This window comes from Xiphophorus maculatus, chromosome 19, assembly GCF_002775205.1.
Source record: "Xiphophorus maculatus strain JP 163 A chromosome 19, X_maculatus-5.0-male, whole genome shotgun sequence".
Taxonomy (NCBI): Eukaryota; Metazoa; Chordata; class Actinopteri; order Cyprinodontiformes; family Poeciliidae; genus Xiphophorus; species Xiphophorus maculatus.
In genome coordinates, this window is record NC_036461.1 from 9,935,695 (window position 1) to 9,955,130 (window position 19,436).

The 19,436-nt window shown below is 36.9% G+C and overlaps 1 protein-coding gene across 10 annotated transcripts in view; it reads right to left on the bottom strand.

The window, feature by feature from the left end:
* LOC102225501 (ryanodine receptor 3-like) overlaps positions 1 to 19,436 on the bottom strand; it is a 115,204-nt gene that overhangs the window by 28,471 nt on the left and 67,297 nt on the right. For all 10 annotated transcript variants that reach the window (XM_023352505.1, XM_023352504.1, XM_023352507.1 and 7 more), the window contains 26 exons: positions 18,026 to 18,830; positions 17,108 to 17,308; positions 15,935 to 16,037; positions 14,518 to 14,649; positions 10,161 to 10,434; positions 9,794 to 9,908; positions 9,184 to 9,316; positions 8,026 to 8,129; positions 7,744 to 7,879; positions 7,349 to 7,535; positions 7,124 to 7,232; positions 6,603 to 6,723; positions 5,880 to 6,049; positions 5,481 to 5,701; positions 5,179 to 5,269; positions 4,547 to 4,687; positions 3,205 to 3,368; positions 2,991 to 3,069; positions 2,513 to 2,602; positions 2,280 to 2,426; positions 1,321 to 1,383; positions 1,087 to 1,162; positions 704 to 827; positions 441 to 556; positions 290 to 357; positions 66 to 187 (listed from right to left, as the gene is read on the bottom strand). In XM_023352505.1, the coding sequence (XP_023208273.1) occupies positions 66 to 187; positions 290 to 357; positions 441 to 556; positions 704 to 827; positions 1,087 to 1,162; positions 1,321 to 1,383; positions 2,280 to 2,426; positions 2,513 to 2,602; positions 2,991 to 3,069; positions 3,205 to 3,368; positions 4,547 to 4,687; positions 5,179 to 5,269; positions 5,481 to 5,701; positions 5,880 to 6,049; positions 6,603 to 6,723; positions 7,124 to 7,232; positions 7,349 to 7,535; positions 7,744 to 7,879; positions 8,026 to 8,129; positions 9,184 to 9,316; positions 9,794 to 9,908; positions 10,161 to 10,434; positions 14,518 to 14,649; positions 15,935 to 16,037; positions 17,108 to 17,308; positions 18,026 to 18,830 (4,092 nt within the window). The remainder of the gene's footprint in view (positions 1 to 65; positions 188 to 289; positions 358 to 440; positions 557 to 703; positions 828 to 1,086; positions 1,163 to 1,320; positions 1,384 to 2,279; positions 2,427 to 2,512; positions 2,603 to 2,990; positions 3,070 to 3,204; positions 3,369 to 4,546; positions 4,688 to 5,178; positions 5,270 to 5,480; positions 5,702 to 5,879; positions 6,050 to 6,602; positions 6,724 to 7,123; positions 7,233 to 7,348; positions 7,536 to 7,743; positions 7,880 to 8,025; positions 8,130 to 9,183; positions 9,317 to 9,793; positions 9,909 to 10,160; positions 10,435 to 14,517; positions 14,650 to 15,934; positions 16,038 to 17,107; positions 17,309 to 18,025; positions 18,831 to 19,436) is intronic.

The following is a 19,436-nucleotide window of genomic DNA, read 5'->3' on the forward strand; positions in this document are numbered from 1 at the left end:
ATGTATCAAGGCACATGTTTTCTGTGCTGACAACATTTGTTGTCAGTAACCGTGTGAATTTCTACCTAGTGACCATTTCCTTCTCTTTGTTAGAGGCGTAACCACTGCTGCTTAGGTTCTTGTTGGGAGAGGAGAGGAAATACAAAGAGTGGTTCTTGAAGTATTGATCGATGAGTGGGAGAAGAACCTGAAGACCACCAACAATGAATGTAAGACTAGACAGACACCATAGTAAAAATATAACAAAATAATCCACTTATAGATATTTGTATTTGTTAACTGTCCTTACTTTGGCAAAAAACTTGATTTCTTGTTCATGAGGGGACCTGTCTGTTTTTCCACTGGCTGCCATTGCCTCTGGATTGAGAAAATATGTTCTATTTTAGCCTGTTTACAAGAAATCGGAAAGTCTACTTTAAAGCTCTGGAACAGCATCATACCTAAGTGGGTGATAAAGTCCTGGGCTGAATCAACATACTTCAGCAGCTTCTTGAGGAATTTATAGGCAAACCTTTTTTCCATGGAAGAGGAATCCTGCTCCAAGTCCTTCAAACCTCTGCAACATAAGACCTTGTCTGTAAAATACCATTCTTAAACCACTATATTTACTTTTGATATCATTTAATAAAGCAGTCAATCAACCAGTGATGGTTATAAGGTGCTGCTAAGATCTTAACACAACCAGTGACATAGTCATGTTGACCTTGTAATGCTATAGCCATTAATTTGCAGGAAGCGAAAAAGGTCCAGGGCCTTTTCTCGATCACGGGCCTTTTCCTTGGCTGTCAGCGTGTCATAGGGCACCAGGAGAGGATGAGTTCCTCCGCCTGAAACGACAAATGGCCCTGTGTTGAGGTGTGATTTACTTCTTCACCACTCAATGTGTGAGGGCAAACAGAGTGGCTGAAATTAATTTGTCAGGAACACAGAGACTCTCATGCATATGTACAGAAGTACATGAAAAAGACAACAATAACAACCAAAGATGGCTTTGTAATACTCCCACAAGCAAACATAAACAATCTTTCTGTTTGGCTGATGTCTTTGTGCAGTTTGCATTCCTAATACACTTCATTAACTATGCACCTCTGCTTCCAAGGTCACTTTTCTTCTTCTTGGCCCAGATGTTGTGGTAATTCTCAGCCATTACTTCCACCATCCCCTTGGAGTGAAGACAAACAGAGACAAACTCAGTGAGGAACCCTTTTCCCGCCCACAGAACTCATTCATATTCAGGACAGACTGCTTTGATCTGATGTGCATTTGTAAGCTCCTTTGATTTAAAAAGGGAAAAAAATACAATAAAGCTGAGTTTCTCACCTGCAGTTCTCTGGACAAAGTCACAATACTTGTGTCTATTGGGCTGGGATTAAAGCCATTAGCCTGGAAACACATATAGATTTAGATTGAGACAATGTCAGCTTTCAGCAACAAATAAACATTCTGATGAAACAAGATTTCTCCCTTAAAAGGATTTCATAAAGGAGCACTTATTGTTTTAAGAGCTTCTGTGGAAAGAGATTAAGACAGCATGAGTGATCTGCATAAATCCTTACAAAGTAGCAATGCTGTAAAAATAGGAGCATTTGACAATGCTAAAAACTTAAGCTCATATTTTCAAAACTCAAGATAATATTAATTACTATTGGACAAATAGTAGAAAGTGCACAATTGAAGGGTTGTGAAAGATTTCTTGTCACAATTTTTACTGATTTTCTGTGTTCTGTTTCAAACAGAAAGAGTAGCGCTTATTTTTGAAAGTATGTTTAGGACCTTGGTAAAGTATTCATACCTTTCAGACTCTTTTCACATTTTATTATGTATTTTATTGGGTATTGGCTTATTCTTCTTTCCAAAATAGCTTAAATTCAGTCAGACTGGAAAACATCTATGAACATGAATGTTCACGTTTCACCACAGATTCCCATCTAATTTTAAATATAAACTTTAATTGGGCCATCTGACATACAAATAAGATTTGAACCAGTCATTGTATCTCCAGCTGCTTGTTCATCATCACTGCTCAGCTGAAAGGTTGAACAATGTTGTTCAACCTTTCATTAAGGTTGATTTGAGATTTGAGAAAAGTCTCAAATCTTTTCCATCCCCTAAATGTTTTTTCCCCAGGATTGCTCTAACCAGCATATCTGATCGGAAGATATCTCTGAAAAATTCTGCGTCAACAACAAAATTTTGTCTTGCTATGTAACAGAGAAACACAGACTCAATAGTGAAAAAGCAAAATTGTATTTGTGTGACAAAAAATGAACAAACTGTACCTGAGAAGCTTGAGATATTTTCCTCATTTTCTCATTTTCCCTCTGCAGAGACATGCTCTCTCCATCCTTTGTCCTGTCGATGCTCCAGCCCATGGCCAGCATGCTTTTAATCGAGTCCCTAATGGGCAACCTGTAAATCTCCTTCTCCTGCAACACAATAATAAAAAATAAAAATAGCATGTAAGTAAACAGGCATCTGCCTTTACATTGATATTCTAAGCACATGTTTTTACCTTTTCTGTCAGCGCTTTGTAGATCCTTAACTGAGGGTGAGTTTTAGCTTTCTCATCCACACAGTCCCCATATTTCCACCCCAGCAGCACCTGAGATACAAGCAGAAACAAAAGTTGAAGAAGTGATATTCACTGATCCTGCTGTTTAGTAAATAAGGTGACGTACACCACAGATGACGTTCAGTAAATAAGGTGACGTAAGGTAACATAACACAAATTCAAGAGTTACAATGTTTTCAGAACTTGTTATTGTATGTTTTACTTAAATTTTCAACAAATGTTACAATGCAGTCTGAGCAGTCACTAAAAGAAGGATGAGAAGCTTTGCCAGAAATAATTATAGTTTTCTGCCCATCTTTTATTTTGATCTTATTAATTTCTGAAAACATTCATTGTGTTTTGATTGGAATTCTCTTCAATTTAACAACCCACATCTCCCAAACTTAACTAGCAATCCAAGAATTATGTTTAACATTACCTTCTCTGCAGACCATTTCTCATGGCAATGCTCAGCATATTTGTTGGTCAAATGTTCAAGTTTTTCTGGTAACACAATGCTAGAAAAAAAGAGGACAACAATTACTCTGAAAGCGTGAGCTGACACATGTTAGCAAAGTCATTAACATGTCATTACTCAATATGTCAGAATGATGCTGTTTTTCTAATTGATTTTAGAGTCTATAAAGGCTTACTTAGCGGTATTGATGGGTTTGGGGTCAAAGTTTCCCTGAGCATCCACAGAAACAGGCTTTTCAATCGCCGTGCTAATGGAGGCATCCACATAGTCTGGTGGCAAAGCTCCAGCTATAGCACTGAGACACGGCATGGCCATCTTAAATAACTCTGGGTCATACTTCTGCAATGGGAAAGAAAAAGGCATAATTTATCAAATAAATTCTGTTATACAACATTTCACAGAGAAGGAACTGTCCTCAACAAATCAAGTAATGTGTTTTACATTTAATTTAAACCGGATGGGTCAGAGGAAGAGACATTAATGAAGAATTATTCTAAAGCCTGAAGAACCAGCACACTTAAGGACTTGGATCAATGATGGGCTGTCCAGATATTGATGTTCTCTGCCCAACTCTTTGCACAGCCTGTTTCCGTGATGGGGCATTTAGTGAGATGTGCTGAGTCTGGCGATCTGCAATGCTAACACGTCGAAAGCATTTCCTTGCATACATACAAATTAATAAAAGACTGATGAGTTCTGTTTTTTCTTGAATTGTTTTTTAGATCTACTTATAGAAACGAATTTATTGGCCAATAACAGATAAACCCCAGAAAGAGAAAATGGTACAAGTAAAAGTCAGTCAAAAATTAAGTATAAATTTTATAGAGAAAAACACATAAAATTTATGCTTTCCAAAAATTGTGGAAAGCATGTTGTTTCCTAGATAGATAGATAGATAGATAGATAGATAGATAGATAGATAGATAGATAGATAGATAGATAGATAGATAGATAGATAGATAGATAGATAGATAGATAGATAGATAGATAGATAGATAGATAGATAGATAGATAGATAGATAGATAGATAGATAGATAGATAGATAGATAGATAGATAGATAGATAGATAAAACAAGTGTTTACATCAGGAAATAAAACAATTGCATGCTAAAAATGATATGAGAAACATTTGTTTAAATATACTACAATATATTAATTTCAAATGTGTAATCTGTGTTAAAATGTTTCCACACTGATCTTGATGTTGTAACATGAGCATTTGTGAATGTAGCTGGTTGAATCATACTTGTATTGTACAGTAAGTGCACACTGTGTGGTCGGTATGACTAGAAAACTGCTATACTAGCTAGGTCTATGCACCATTTTTTGTGTAACTCCATGAGTTTCAAATTGGCACTATTTATGTCTCTAGGAGATTTACATAGAAATTTACATTTCACATAGTATATCATTCAAAACCAAAATCACATGTGAGCACATATTCTTACATGTGATTTTGCACGTACAGTATAACGAAACAAATTTCTGAAAAAAATGCCACAAAAGAGCATCTTACCCTCTGGGAAAGAGAATCAAACACCCCCCAGAAGATCCTCTTGGTGAGCAGAAGTTCATCTTCAGATGATGTGCCGAAGCTGCCCCATCCTGAGGGGAGGCAGTAATACTTCCAGTTCTGCTCATAGTGGTTGGTTAGAAGCTGGAGGCAATGAATATGAAGAGGAACACTTATTGTAATATATAAGTGTGTTATGGACATGTAAGTAAGATTAAGCGTTTATATAAATTTAAAGACCAGTTGTTAACCATTGCATTCTTTCCAAAGAAACGCTTTATAGCCAAAAGGTACGTAACCATAAAATCCAACACCTACTTTATTATTTTTAAATCATAAATGGCAGGTTTTTATAAATGTGTTACCACTTTTCCCATGTCTCAGATTCAAAGTGGGGGAAAAAAGTAGGCCGGGTGAAAAAAGTACACCCCAGTTCAAGCCACACTGGGGTGAATAAGGTTTTAGTATTTCCCTACAAAGCTAACAACCCAATACATCCAAGGAACAAAGTGTGAGCATACAAAAACCACACAGAAATAAAAGAGGTTAGAGAGGAAAAATAGGGAAGAGGGAAAAGTAAAATGGAAAAATTCAAGACACTTTATTTAAGATACAAGAGGTTAAGTATTGCTAACCCTTAGAGGCATCTTGCAGTATTCAGTCAGCAAGGGCACGTCAAAGACGAGACGGTGCAGGAGCTGCTGGAGCATGGAGGGGCGGAGGTGTCTGCACAGTGAGGTTAGACAGAGATAATACTTTTGCCCTGGGCATATTGAAACTCCGGTCAAACTCATCACACCGACATAAAAGAATAAATAAGTAAACTGAGCTGAGAGTTATAATATAATTTCCCTTGACCACCACTGAAAAAATGCAGTTCATATGAATAGTTTAATACAGGCACGAGAAACTTTGAATCTATTCTTGTGTTTCTTACTTGCAAATAGACAGTAAACACTCTTCAATGGCATCCCTCTGTGCCTTGGTCAGCGAGCGGCCTTTGGATAGCCGGTAGATAGTGTGCAGGGTGGAGTCGATAAGAGTGGCATAGTGCTCTGTGCCAGCAAAGAGAGGTGCACACCGCGTAAGAAGAGGCAGCATGGCTGAGCCAATGTAGCGATTCATAGCCAGGGCAGTCTCGGTGGTACAGAGTCCCTCCTGGTGAGAGAAAATATTAATATACATTTATGCATAGATTTAAAAACAGAATCATTCAGGTATGAGCTATATATGAAAAAAGCCTTATGAGGCGCTGATACTATTCCTCTCCAGAGATTATTGGTCCTGCTCATGTTATCATGGCTGTTTATTTCTTTGTGCTGTCAACTCAAATTACCGTATCCAGAGTGGTAGCCGTCCTTAGGTCAGGTAGGAAGCCGACTTCAAGCAGATGAAGCAGAAAGCTTTGGTCTTCAATACCATACACCCTGTCTAAAAACAGCACCATCGGGGCTTTGTGGTCTGGACAGAAGCTAGCTGACATGTCAGGCTCAGTCATTGATCCATCTGAGAAGAATCAAAACAGGCAGAAAAAGGCAGCACAACATTTAAACAGCTTAGTTCACTCATAAATAAACTGATAAAACTGACCAAGAAAACATATACAGTACATAAAAGCAAGTCGTTTCTGATTAGAAAAGCCATGTTTCTTTATTATGCTGGCAGTTTTTTTGGTGCCAGGCCCTCACTTGCTGTATTCCTTGTTTAGCTGCTGATAAAACGGGTGAGCCAATGCACACAGCAGCAAATGTAATGTCCAATCTTGTCATGCTTATTCAGATCAATCAATGGAGCAAGACAGCTTGCCATAGGAATCATCTGGCTTACTCTGAGTCATGAGAGAGTACCATAAACTATTGGGCTACTAAAAAGATATGAAATTAAATCCATAACTTTATGCTTTGCTTGAAATGTAAACAGCTTTGTAACCCATTTTGTGTGTTGAGATTTCTGATATACATGCATGTAACTATAAAATATAAATCTCCAACATAAAAATACATGTTTATGTTATATATCAATAAAACTATATATTCAAGGGAAATATGCTAACAGGTACCTTTGTTGATAATGGGCGTTTTGAGGGGAATGCTGATAATTCCTACAAGGTCTTCGGTGGGCACTAGAGAACGTAATATTGCTCGAATGCGCAGAGCTTCACCTTTTCCTTTGTTGATGAGCTAAAGGAAGCAAATCCAGGAATATTAAGAGTCATAAAACATCAAGAATATACAGCTAGATGACACCACTTTGATAGCAACCATAATACAATAAATTTGATCCGTTTTTGTCATTTTAAGTTTTCAATCTCTCATGCAACATGCTGGTTTCAAAAAACACAAGCACTCTTTTGAAAATTGTCTGGTATGTATAGTTTTGAAAGAGAAATCAGAAACATCCAAAATCAGCATCAAAAGGTCAGAGCTTCACAATGCTGATTGTAAATCTCTGGTAAATCAGAGATTTACGATTTCAGATTTACTAGAGATCGTAAATCAGCAACAAATCTCAGATTAGAACTTCTCTAATCAATGTTCAGCAGAAGCACTAAAAATGTCACAAAATTAAAAAAATACATACATGCATCTCAGGGGCACAGCGCCCCAAAAGGTCAATGAGGGCAGAGTAGAATGACATGATGGCATTGCCCATGTGGACCACCTCCTCTTCATCATCAGCATCAGCTGACCTGTCAGAGAAAAATAAATAAAAGAAGATGAAAAACATTTTTAAAAGGCCCTACACAATAGCTCATGCATCAAAGAAGGAGCATCTGATCGTCATTTTTTAAAATCATTGGCATACAAATCAGAGCTGACTCGATGCACAGAGCCTGGCAGGTCCAAAGCGGGAGTCTCAGAGATCTTAATAGCCTCCTTCATCGCAGCCAGTAGGCCGTTTCCTCCCTCTCCTCTCAATGCAGGGCCAAAACACTCTGGACGTCGGATGAGCAGTTTCACCACAACGCTCGAGTTCTCCTCCACGCTCTCTCCTTGAACACAAACAGAAACCCCTACGAGCTTGTACATTCAAGACCATACAGCAAGCTTGCTCTTCCTGAATACGTATTCATCATTTGTTTTAACATAGGTGGGTAAATGAAGTTGTTTGAAGATTTTGATGCTTTCATAGGGGTAAGGAAAGGTATAAACATTGACATATTGAATGAAAAAGAAATGTGTTGGTGAAAGCAGAAATACCGTTGACGAAGACCGCAAAACGCAAGAAGGAGAGATAACGCTCTCCTTCTATGGGGTTCCAGCCAATGTCTGGGTACCCCTTAGCCAGAAGCATCGGACAGCTCTGTAGACCACATCCAGCCAGGTATGTAACCACCTACAGATAAATAATGTTGTTTTCATTATGTAATGACAAATATAAGGCAAATGTATTTATTTGATATGTATTAATCCATAATCTTAATTTGTCTTGGAATCAGACAAACCGACTTTTACTGAGTGACAAGAAACTACAAGTTCTACCTTGTCCAGATCAGGTTCCTCCAGTGCTAGAGCTAAGCCGTTATTATCCATCACAGAGGATGCAGCTACATCTAGGGGTGTAGATCCTCTCATCGCTGGTGAAGCTAAAATGCCAAGGAGACATAAATGCTAAATGCACAGATGCTGGTTACTGTTCCATTTTAATGCAAGTTCCCACTGATGTGCATGTCAACATAATCTCAACAAACAGCAGAGGGTGCTATTTCCCCTTTATACTTTTTAGTCATTTAATATCCAGTAGGCCTGGTTGTAGAAGTACCAATGGTGGTATATGGATTGCCTTTAAACATATTAAGAAGAAATGCTGACATCAATCAATTATAAAGTAAACACAAACTTCATGTAGAGCTTTTCAGTGCAAAGAGCTAAAAAAACAGACAGGACACAAAAAAACACACCACAGACATAAAGAAAAATAATAAAATAAATTAAAACATTGCCATTTTCCTCACATTGTGCATTGTATAAATCAAGATGAGTGTGATAACAGAACTGACCGAGGTTTTACTATCTATTACTAACTAAAGAAAGCTGCTCCACAAAAGAAAGCTGATCTGAATATTAAATTGAAATTCAAATCCTTAATAAGATTCTTCTACCAGACATATGAGAGAACCAAAATGGCAAAGAGGGATATATGACATAGTACAAAGTTAATAAAATCATTTGTTTTGTTTTCAGTGAGGCTCAGGAAATAAGAACCATCTGTGTGACATCAAAAAGCTTTGGTGGGGGCTTTAAGGTAAATTGATTATTTGGCTTTAGAGGCAAGCAAATATGGTAGTCATCTGCATAGAAGTTGATTGATCTGATGTTTGCAGAATACCGTAAAAGAAAAAGAAAGCAAGTACAGCAAAACATTTATTAATCTTGCTGGATTTATTTTTTTTTCAATGTAAAAAAGGAAATCCTAAACAGTACTGTTTTAATACTTTGCAAATATTTCAAACTGTGAAACTATCAAAATGCAATTGTTTTTGATCTAAAAGGTATGAGAACTATAGAAATATAAAGTTATTTTTCCGAGACTCTTTAGATTTACTTCCAACCAGTCCATGCCTTTTACAAGCGGTAAAACCACATGATAACTGAGTTTATCCGATGCAGAATGGGGCTACTAAATAAAGATGTACTTACCAAGACCCACACTACTGTTTTCTAGCAGGTAACTGAGGTGGTCAAACATGGCCTTCTGGTTCTGTCGGCTGATCCGGCAAAAATAGCACAGGAAGCGACAGCAACTGGCTACCATTTTAGGAAAAGCAATTTCCTGTAAGGTGGCATTAAACAAACAACATGATTATGTCCTTTCATCTGTTCATCTTGAAATATTTTTTCACAACATTATTAACTGTAAACTGATATGGATTAGTACAATTTCAGAAAAGGTTGATTTAAAGACTGCATTAATCTGGGTACAACTGGTTTCTAACTTTATATACTCCTGCATGTTTTCAGTCCTTGTTGATATGTAAAAGGTGTAACACATTCACACATTGCCAGTCACTCAGTCACTTTCTGTTGTTCCTGTCTTTCTGCCAAGATGCTGTCAGAACGACGCCAGCAAGCACAATTCAAACATAACCATAATTCACACACAAAGCGTTTCAAGCAAAGCTGGAAAATGCACAAACTTCATGAGGATAAGGGTAACATTGTTATTAGTTTTGACTCCAGTGAGTGCCTCTCTGATTGACTGATACCTAATGATAAATAATAATCAGTGTAGATGCAGATGTTTTTGAACCTGAGACTTGTCTCCTCCCAGCACATTCACCATGACCTCCATTACAGTCTCGTGCATGCCCAGTATTCTCATCAGGTTTGGGTGCTGGTAAAACACTTTGTTGTTCATGATATCACTGCAAAGTAAAATAAGAGACTTGTTACTAGACATGGGTAAAAAGTACCCACAACCAAATGTTAGTGACACAAGTAATCATAATTAAACAGCCACTTGGTGTTGGTCAATCAACAAGTTACACTGAAATATGATGATGAAAAAGGTTACAAAAACTAATAGAGTTCACAGTGGATTGTTACTCTTGCAAGGTACCATGTCTTTTAGAAGAAAAAAAACTTGAGAGAATTAGTTAACAGGTCCAGCAACCTACCTGAGTCCATCAATCATGAGCTTCTCCTCCTCTTTCCCCATGCGAACAGACAGTAGAGACCTGATTTGACCGAGGGAGGCAAGTAGGTGGATGGTGTCCTGAACGGAGGCAGCACTGATGGTGTAGGTCTTCCTCATTGCCCGGAGAAGCTCCCCAATGCTGTCATACTGCCTTCTCAGAAGGCTAAACATCTTGCGAACGAGTTTGGGGTCTTGGATGTGACACTCCTGGGCCCAGCTGACCATCGTCTGAGAGATGAGCTCCTTCAGATTAGCTAAAGAAGAAGTCCTGGTAAGATCACGGTGTCATTTTAACAAAAGAACAATATTGTCAACCATTCAAATTTATGCTATAGGAGCATTTGATATAACTTAATTGTCCCACAACCAATCCTAATTCTTGACAGTGAACGGGTCTGTCAAGATTTACCATGGTTTTAATAAGTTATGGTCTCAAACGTGTTCAAATTTAGTGTTACAGTTTGTGGATTTAGTGAGATAGCAAAAGTATGTGATAAAATTTACTCCAGCTCAATGAAGAGTAAATCACCCCTGATTTCTTCCATCTGCTGCTCTTACACTTCTTCTGTGCTTACAAGTAAAAAAATTAAATTTTGTTTTTAAAATGTGTACTTTTATCACAGGTTAGGTAAACAACTATGGAAGCAGCACTCACTACACTTGATAAAGTGTTTTTAAATTACACTTAACAAGCTATAAGCTGTTGGCTACCTGATCAGATAATCGGACTAATTAACCAAATAAAATCAATTCGTTGGGATTCTGTTTATTCTATAAAAAGCAGAAAGGCAAAGTCATGTAATATTCTGCTAAACGAGCACCTCAAAACTACAGTTACTTTTAGCAACTTTGTTGTATATTTTTGATTATACAAAAATTAAAAATATTAGATTTTTGATTTCTACACAATATATATTATACAATATATATTGTATATTGAAATATACAATATATATTTTTGTATATTTTTGATTATACAAAAATATACAAGGTCTGTGCAGAAAGAGAAAACCACAACAAATAAATGTTATAGAAAATACTTTTACTTTTTAGAGCATAGCATCAATTAAAGAATGACAAAGTGCTTTGCAATTCTACTACATGATATACCAAAGAAAGTATTTGGGGAGCAGTATGAGTTAAGTGTGTAAGTGTTGCTTTTATTTAACTTTTATAAAAAATAAAATAGTTATTTTTGGCTAACATTTTTTACTAGGTACTGTATCATAGTGCTGGACAATGAACAATTTCAATAATTTATTTACAAACAGAAAATGTCAAAAAGAATCATTATGTAGGTTTCAAAATTCAACAAGGTAGACAACACCTTATTGTCTACCTTAATATATTGTCTACCTTAATGTATTCTCTACCTTAAGGTAGACAATAACCAATGCTGGTTCACCTTTAAGATTTTTACAAGATAAAGAAGAAATCACAGAGAGCAGTGTGAAGTTGATTTGCATAATCGCAAACATTATTTACACTTTTAAACAGAGCTGCAAATGGAATTTCTACATCAATATTATTGCAAGTTGAAAATTGTTATTATTAATCCATAGCATCATTCAATTTGTTTCAAACCTAACATTATTTTAAGCACTAGGCTTTTAACTTGATGTGAGCAATGGAACTGGTATTTCCATGATTTTTTTTGTCCATATTGCACAGCTCCTTGATATCATAAGTTTTTACTCAAGAAAAACCAGAAGTGACAACATATCCTCACAGCCAGTTTGCTTCACATCAACAGACATTCATGTCACACTATAAACCACACACATACACACACTATTCATTTGTTTCTGTGACAAATGTAGCCCTCCAACATTTCCCCCTCATGTGGCTTGTCAAGAGTTTTACTTACGGCAAAACTAGCACATAGCTAAGGCAAGGAATCATGTCTAACCATTAAATGTTTTTGCTGGTCGGGTCATTCATCAAAGAAAAAAATAAGTTCTGTCTTCCTTTTACTTATTTCTATGAAATAATACAGACGATAGTGGTGTTTGTATCTTCAGGGTATCTATGACTACAGTTGATTTAACAGGACGGAGAATTTATGGCTGGAGTCTCAATGGGTAATTCATCATAAACACTGTTTGCTTGTCTACCTGTCTTCTCTAAAACCTTTGAAAATATATGTGCTTTTTCATCCGTAACTACAGACACAATTAACGCACACTCTTTGTTAGCCATGTACAGAGCAATTGATTGGTGACTAGAAACAACTGGTAACTGAGCTGGTTGCCACTTCAAAAGTAGAAATTGCAAATTGATCACAAAATTCTGATCAATGCGTCTCTTTTCAGTATCTAGAAACAGCATGCATATCTTAAAACAACTCAACAGCTTTTAAATGGATTGTACCCTAATGTTTGATGTTTTTTTGGTGGGGTTGGGGGAGTTATGTTTTTTATACAGGTCTTGCTTAATTGAATCCCAGTTTCAGAAGCCATTAACTTATCATTTAAGAACCTTAATTTATCCTTGGTGGTTATTCCCAGATGTATTTGCTTAAAAGCAGATAAAGTGGAACCCATTATGCAAATGCCTGTCTTTTGACTCCCTGTGCATTGCGGGGTACTAATCTGGTGGATCATGACTGTTTTTCCACCATTTCCTCCTATTTTGTCACACATGCAATGTACAAGAGCTGAACATTTAGGGACAGGCTGAATGAGCACCATACATAATGACAGCTTATGACTGGACTTATTGTCCAGTTAATAGTATTATAAATTCATGCCATTGCTTCTCTGATTGTGTGCTGCTGCATCAGCACACAATCACCTTTGTCAAACAGTAGACACATCTGTGCCTGGAAAAGATTCCATTCATATAACTTTGACACCAGCTAGAGGGTTCTGAGTCTACGTATATGCCAGTGTATAAAGTAGCTTACATTAAAATCATTTTGCTTCAAAACTTTTAAGCTCCTTGAAGGCTGAACATTCTTAATGTGAGTCCAGAATGAAATACTGACACCTGAATGCTATTCAAAGCTTAGGTCAATTGTGAATCCTGATCTGTGCACTACAGACATAACAGGAACAAAATGGTTACATTATTTTTAAAAGTAAAATACTTTCAGTAGAATCTGTGTCACTCTTTAGTCTCTCTCCTGTTTAATTGATGAATTTGATGCTCCTGATCAAATTGGTTTTCTGATGTTTCTGCCCTAAAACAAAACCAAAAAGACCTACTAAGTGATGAATTGTAGTCAATCATTTGCCTAGTCTTTTAAAAATATCCTTAATTCATTCAGATTTGGAATAAATTATCTGTAAAGATAAAATCTCAAGTCTTGCTACAAGCTATGAAATAGATTTAGACTTTAACTGAACAGTTCTACATGTCTGCCTGTATTTAGCTGCATTTATTTTTTAAACAACTCTTACAACTCTAACTTTCTGATCTCTGCTGATAAAACGAATTCCTACTACCTCCACTATATGTAATGGAAAGTTTGTGTTCAAGGTGATCTGCAATCTGCAGTATTCTTTTTGCCACTTTGTGTTGGTTTGTCACATACACCCCTTTTCCCCCTCCCAAAGGCACTGTAGCTAAAATAGTGAAACGCACTAAAATAGGTTGGATGACATCAGGAGCACTCTGATCTTGCTTTTTACTGCAACAGCATTTATACTTGCTCTGAAATTCTTTTTGAGACAGAAATGTCAATACAACTTGTTTCACATTTATCTTTCTGGTAATGCAATGCTTGAGAGCCTGTATGCTTTCCATGAATGTGCATCTTTGAGTTTATTCACATTAATGGTTTGGTAATATTGACATTTTTTTCTTTTTTTTCCATATTTCTCCTCTCCCAGAGCTGACAGATGGTGCTCTTCAGTTTGGATTCTTTCCTCCTTCAGACCGTGTATTTCCATAATGAAATTGAAATAAAATTGAAATGGCTTCTACATGGTAACTCAGTTCAGACGACAGCCAAAGACATACATGTAGGGAAGAGAGGAGCAAATAAAGAAAACCTTCCCTTCCTCTGTGTCAAGAGAAAAGTAGAGGGGATGTGTAAACCGAAGAAATACGTATGTCCAGGAGTAAAAGGAACACAAATGAATCAAACTAAAAAAATGTTAACGAAAAGCATGTTTCTGTTTTTCAAAATAGCTCATTTTAAAATGCTGGACATTTATAGATTTAACTGGTTCTTGTCTATTTCTAGTTCAACTGCTGTATTTCCTATGATGTTTTCCAGTGGCCAAATAAATGAAATTTAGTCCATGCCACTGTGAATCTACTCTCTACATTTAACAAGCAGTTCAGGACTAGGAATTATTACAGTCATAGGAAAAACGCAATGATTTACTCACATGGTGCAGCTTGTTTCTTCTCTGTTGGTTCTTGAACTTTATGGGGCTGACTCTTAATCTTGTTCACCAGCATAAGGAGGCGGCCTTTAATAGATGTATCCCGTTCGTCTTCATCTTCCTCCATTGGAATTCCTAAAAAGCATAAGAAAGCAAATACTATCCATTTAGTATTGCAACTAAATTTCTGCATAGCTTGTTTTGAGCAGGTTAAGACAAATATTCTGTTTGATCTAAAGAACAACAAGTACACCACCTCTGTCCTAAATTCTTGGCAATATTAAGTCATATTTTATTGTTTTCTAAATAAGACATGGAGGTGGGGTACCAGAACAGCATGGGGTCCTGCGGCACAGCTGGGACTACTGTTTGCTCAGCAGTAGAAGGATTTGGTAGATCAATTATTTAAGAAAAAGCTCCAGATGTCAGAACATTCGTATAAAACACTGAACTATAAATCTTCTGTTGAGAGAGCTTGTGTTTTATCAACTTTTTACAATATCATTTGTGAAAATACAGCACACTTTTTAATTGCATTAAGATTTATTCCATATTTAGTTATTTACATTCCAAACATGTTCTTAGGAAAAACTAAGAAAAAACTCATCACAAAATATCATTTCACAGTGACATATCTTGCTTAATAAAAACAAAAACTGCAATAATCTGGCAGCATGCATGGCAATGCCTTAGTATAAATATTTTGTTTTATGCTCCATTTGATCCAATTTCAACATTTATTCTTCCTGGGTACACACCTAAACTCCATTGCTGTCAATCGGAATGACGTTAAAATAAACTAAAGGTGTCCTGACATTTGGAACTGCTCCTCAAAACATAGGTTTAGCTAAAGGTGGCAAGTAACTGTCAGACAGTTTTATGATAAAAAGGAAATTCGTCAACAAAGGTGTCTTGTCATCAACTAACAAGTCATCAAACCAATACCAGCAATTCATGTTGTGGTGAATTGATGAACTAGTTAAAAAAAAACTAAATCCTGTTTTATGAGGTGAAGATGCTTTGAAAAAATAATTAGTGTAAGAGTAGTAATAGTATCTACTTTTTGTAGATAATATTAGATAAGGCCCTGAAGTTTGTGGTTGTAATGTGACAAAATGTGTAAAACTGCAACAGATGTGAATGCTATTACAAGGTCTTGTGTCTCTTACACAATTTTATTTTCAATAATATAACAGAAAGAGACAATTGTGTGATTGCAATTCCTACTTATTTTTGAATAAGTAGGAATTGCTTTCTTGTGTTGCTATATGTTTATCTATAGCAATAGTTTATGCTGCCTTTGTGAATCACCTGTAACAAATTCTAAAATTGACTAGTGCAATATAAGTTCATTAAAAAACTTGTATACAATAAGCACATAGAAGAAGCTCATAAAGCTTTTCCTACATCTGCATCTTACCACAGTGGAGCTGCAGCTGGTTGTGGAAGTCGTACAGCTCCTCCTGTATTTCTGAAGGACAAGGACAGTCATCTCCCATACTGAAAGTCAGCAGCATGTTGATCTGAAATGGGAGAAAATATGAAATCAGACAAGTGTATCCACTCTACAAAATATGCATTTGAGTATCATTTGAAACTGTCCTTTTCTATTAAAGGTTTATGTATTTAACTGATGACTCATTTTGCCTTTCATTTCATGTCATCTCAATATGATACATCAATGTCAGATTTACAAAAAAGGCAAAAAAAAAAAAAAACTGTGTAAGTGAATAAATGTCTCTGCAGCAGCAGGCAAAACGGCGATGCAAGACATTCAACCATAAGAGAAATGGGGTACTTTGTCTCCAGCTGTGACTTTTAAGAGACACTGAGCTGAATGTGTGTGCGGTTCTTTGGCTGAGAGCAGCTTCTCAGCGGTGCACGGGATGAATTTGCCTTTAAGCTTTATTGAAGATATAGAACAGTTTCAGAAATATTTGGGACGAGGAGCAGCTCTCACTCTCTTGAGGCCAAAAGGCAAAATTGGAAGACTAATGATTCAAACCCCTGTAGATTAATGGCTGGATGGGAAATTATCCATTCATATAAATGAATCATAGGCACTATGCAACACTGTCCCAATTTGTTTATCTAGTCACATACACAGCTGGAGACAGGGTGCCTACAAGGCTTTTATGTGGCAACATATTGTAACCTCAAAAGAAACTTTTCAGTTTCTGTTTAAGATCACATAGCAAACATCAACAGAAGCGTGAAATAAATGCAACAATAGAGGTGTAAACTGCAAAGTTGTAAACGATCAATTCTAATTTTAGTGCAAATTAAAAGTTAATTCTTCAAAACATAGTATGTCACATTTTATCAAACTGAGAAGTGACAGAAACTTTTCCTTTGTCAACCATCCATCCATTAATTTTCTTCCACTTATCTGGGGTCGGGTTTATGTGTGGCTGGGTGCTGCATAAGTCTGTTGCATTTAGCTTCAATCATTGGTTGGCTCTGTCTGTTGAACCATAGCTTCAAATAAACACAAACTGACTGATTTTTTAAATGTGCATGTCAGCTTACAACTTTGTTGTTGATGTTGAATCTTCAACATCAGAAACATTTTTTAACTGTGATCTTGTCTGACCTGCTCCTGAGGAGGAGATCTGAACTCTTTTGTCTTCTTTGCTGTAACAGCTGCCGACATATTGAGGGCCAGCATGAGCTCATTGTAGCGGAACTTCTGGTTGTACTGCAGTTTTGAGACAAAGTTGTCTGAAAAGGACACAATGGCCTCAATACGGTGCTTCAGCTCGCAGTCGCAGAAATAATGAAGCAGCTCACACATCTGGGGAACAGACAAAGGGAGAAAACACAATTCTCAGAGAAGAAGGTGGTTTTGAGTACTGCTTTGTTTTCTCAAGACTTGGATAAAACAGCCTTAGAGTTTATACAGTACAGACCAAAAGTTTGGACACACCTTCTAATTCAATGGGTTTTCTTTATTTTCATGACTATTTATAAAGCAAGAAATCCCACTTATTAACCTGACAGGGCACACCTATGAAGTGAAAACCATTTCAGGTGACTACCTCTTGAAGCTCATCAAGAAAATGCAGAGTGTGTGCAAAGCAGTAATCACAGCAAAAGGTTGCTACTTTGAAGAAACTAGAATATAAGGATAACATAGATTTTCAGTTGTTTTACACTTTTTTATTTAGTGCATATTTCCACATGTGTTATTCATAGTTTTGATGCCTTCAGTGTGAATCTACAATGTCAATAGTCATGAAAATAAAGGAAACTCATTGAATTAAAAGGTGTGTCCAAACTTTTGGTCTGTACTGTATATTATCCCCTAAAAATAGATAATTTTATGTTTGAATGACTTTTGATAGGAATATTACAGTGAACCAGTTACTGAGAAAATGATAAAGACAAGAGCTGTGGCCGTTCTTAGAAATTAGTACCCACACATCTACAGATGTTTCTCAATAAATCACTATCTACTCAAGATTTTATTTTATTTCAGTAGTTCAGCAGTATTTCTTTTTTTCATTATTACCAGTCGTTTGACGGGCTCTGGCAGCCTCTTCTCCAGCAGTCCTTTCATTGGCTGTTTGGCCTCCTCTGCGGCTTCCTCCTCTCCCGCTTCAACTGCCTTGCCCTCAGTCCCAGTGAGTCCCTCTTTGTCTGTGGGCCCTGTGACCCCTTCCTCACGAGTATCTCTGAACACGTTCGGGTCAATGAGCAGTAAAATCTTTTGAACATCCTCGCTACCTAAAACCCCCATAGTCAGCAAGGTGCTAATGAGCTTCAGGATTGGGACAAACTGATACTCTATGCCTCCTCCAACAGGATCTCGAATGTGGTGCCCACCGCCTTGAACAGCTTCTGTCAGCATTGAAATAGCTTTTTCCTTAAGTGCATCCAGTGGGATCTGCGGACTGTATAGATAATCCCTCTTGGTGCTGATGAAGCATGGCGGGGTAAAGTTAAGGCGAGGTTTTAGGGAGGTGCTAAGTCCCACCCCTGGCGGGCTGTGCTTTTTAGAGGCGCTGGAAAAGAGACGAATTGAGCGCGTCTCAGCTGTGACTGGAATGATGAACTCATCTTTCATCATGAGCCTGGCCTCCTTGGCTGTTTCTAAGTGGATGCTGATCAGTAAATTGTAGAATCCCTCACGTAACATGCCAGAGAGGTACTGATTATCTATGGTGTATAAGAGCTGCGACTGATCCAGGTGGCTGCAGAGAGCGTGGGCAACCCGGGTGTTTCCCAGTGCGCAAAGGGCACAGTAGAGCTTCAACGTATGATAGTGGAACTTCCTCATGTCCTCCTGCTCTGACAGCTCCATAATGTCGACACACCTTTGGAAGGAAAGGATGAGACACATATAACATTTACTAAAATGCTCAATCATTTAACTCAATTTAACACTGCACCAATCTGAATATGATCCCTGGATAGTAAAATCAAAATAGAATTTCATGTCTCTTAAATTTTTTTTTTTCATTTTGTCACATTAAAACAACAAAGGTGAACATAGTTAAATAGAATTTCAAGTAAAAGGTTGTGCAAAAGGAAGAAAGGGACACCTCTACTAATATGAAAAGTGTGGGGTGCATCTGGATTCACTACTTTATATAATCCATTCATTCATCATCTACACCCAATTATTCTTGGGGGTGGAGTGGAGTAAGGATTGACAATGGTCAATAATATGTTCCCAGTTTGTCAAAGGGCAACACGGAGACACACAGGAAAAACAATCACACTCTCATTTCTTGCATGTCTCTGGACTAAGAAGAGAAGATATCATTATTTTGTTAGTAATACTGATAATTAAAAATAAACAGTGAGTGAAAAAGAAGAACTTGAATGTAATCTTATCGATGGACAATAAAATTTCCATATTTTATAAAATTTTTCAGTCATTTTATTAGAGATTTGCTGATGTGCTATCCTGGAATAAT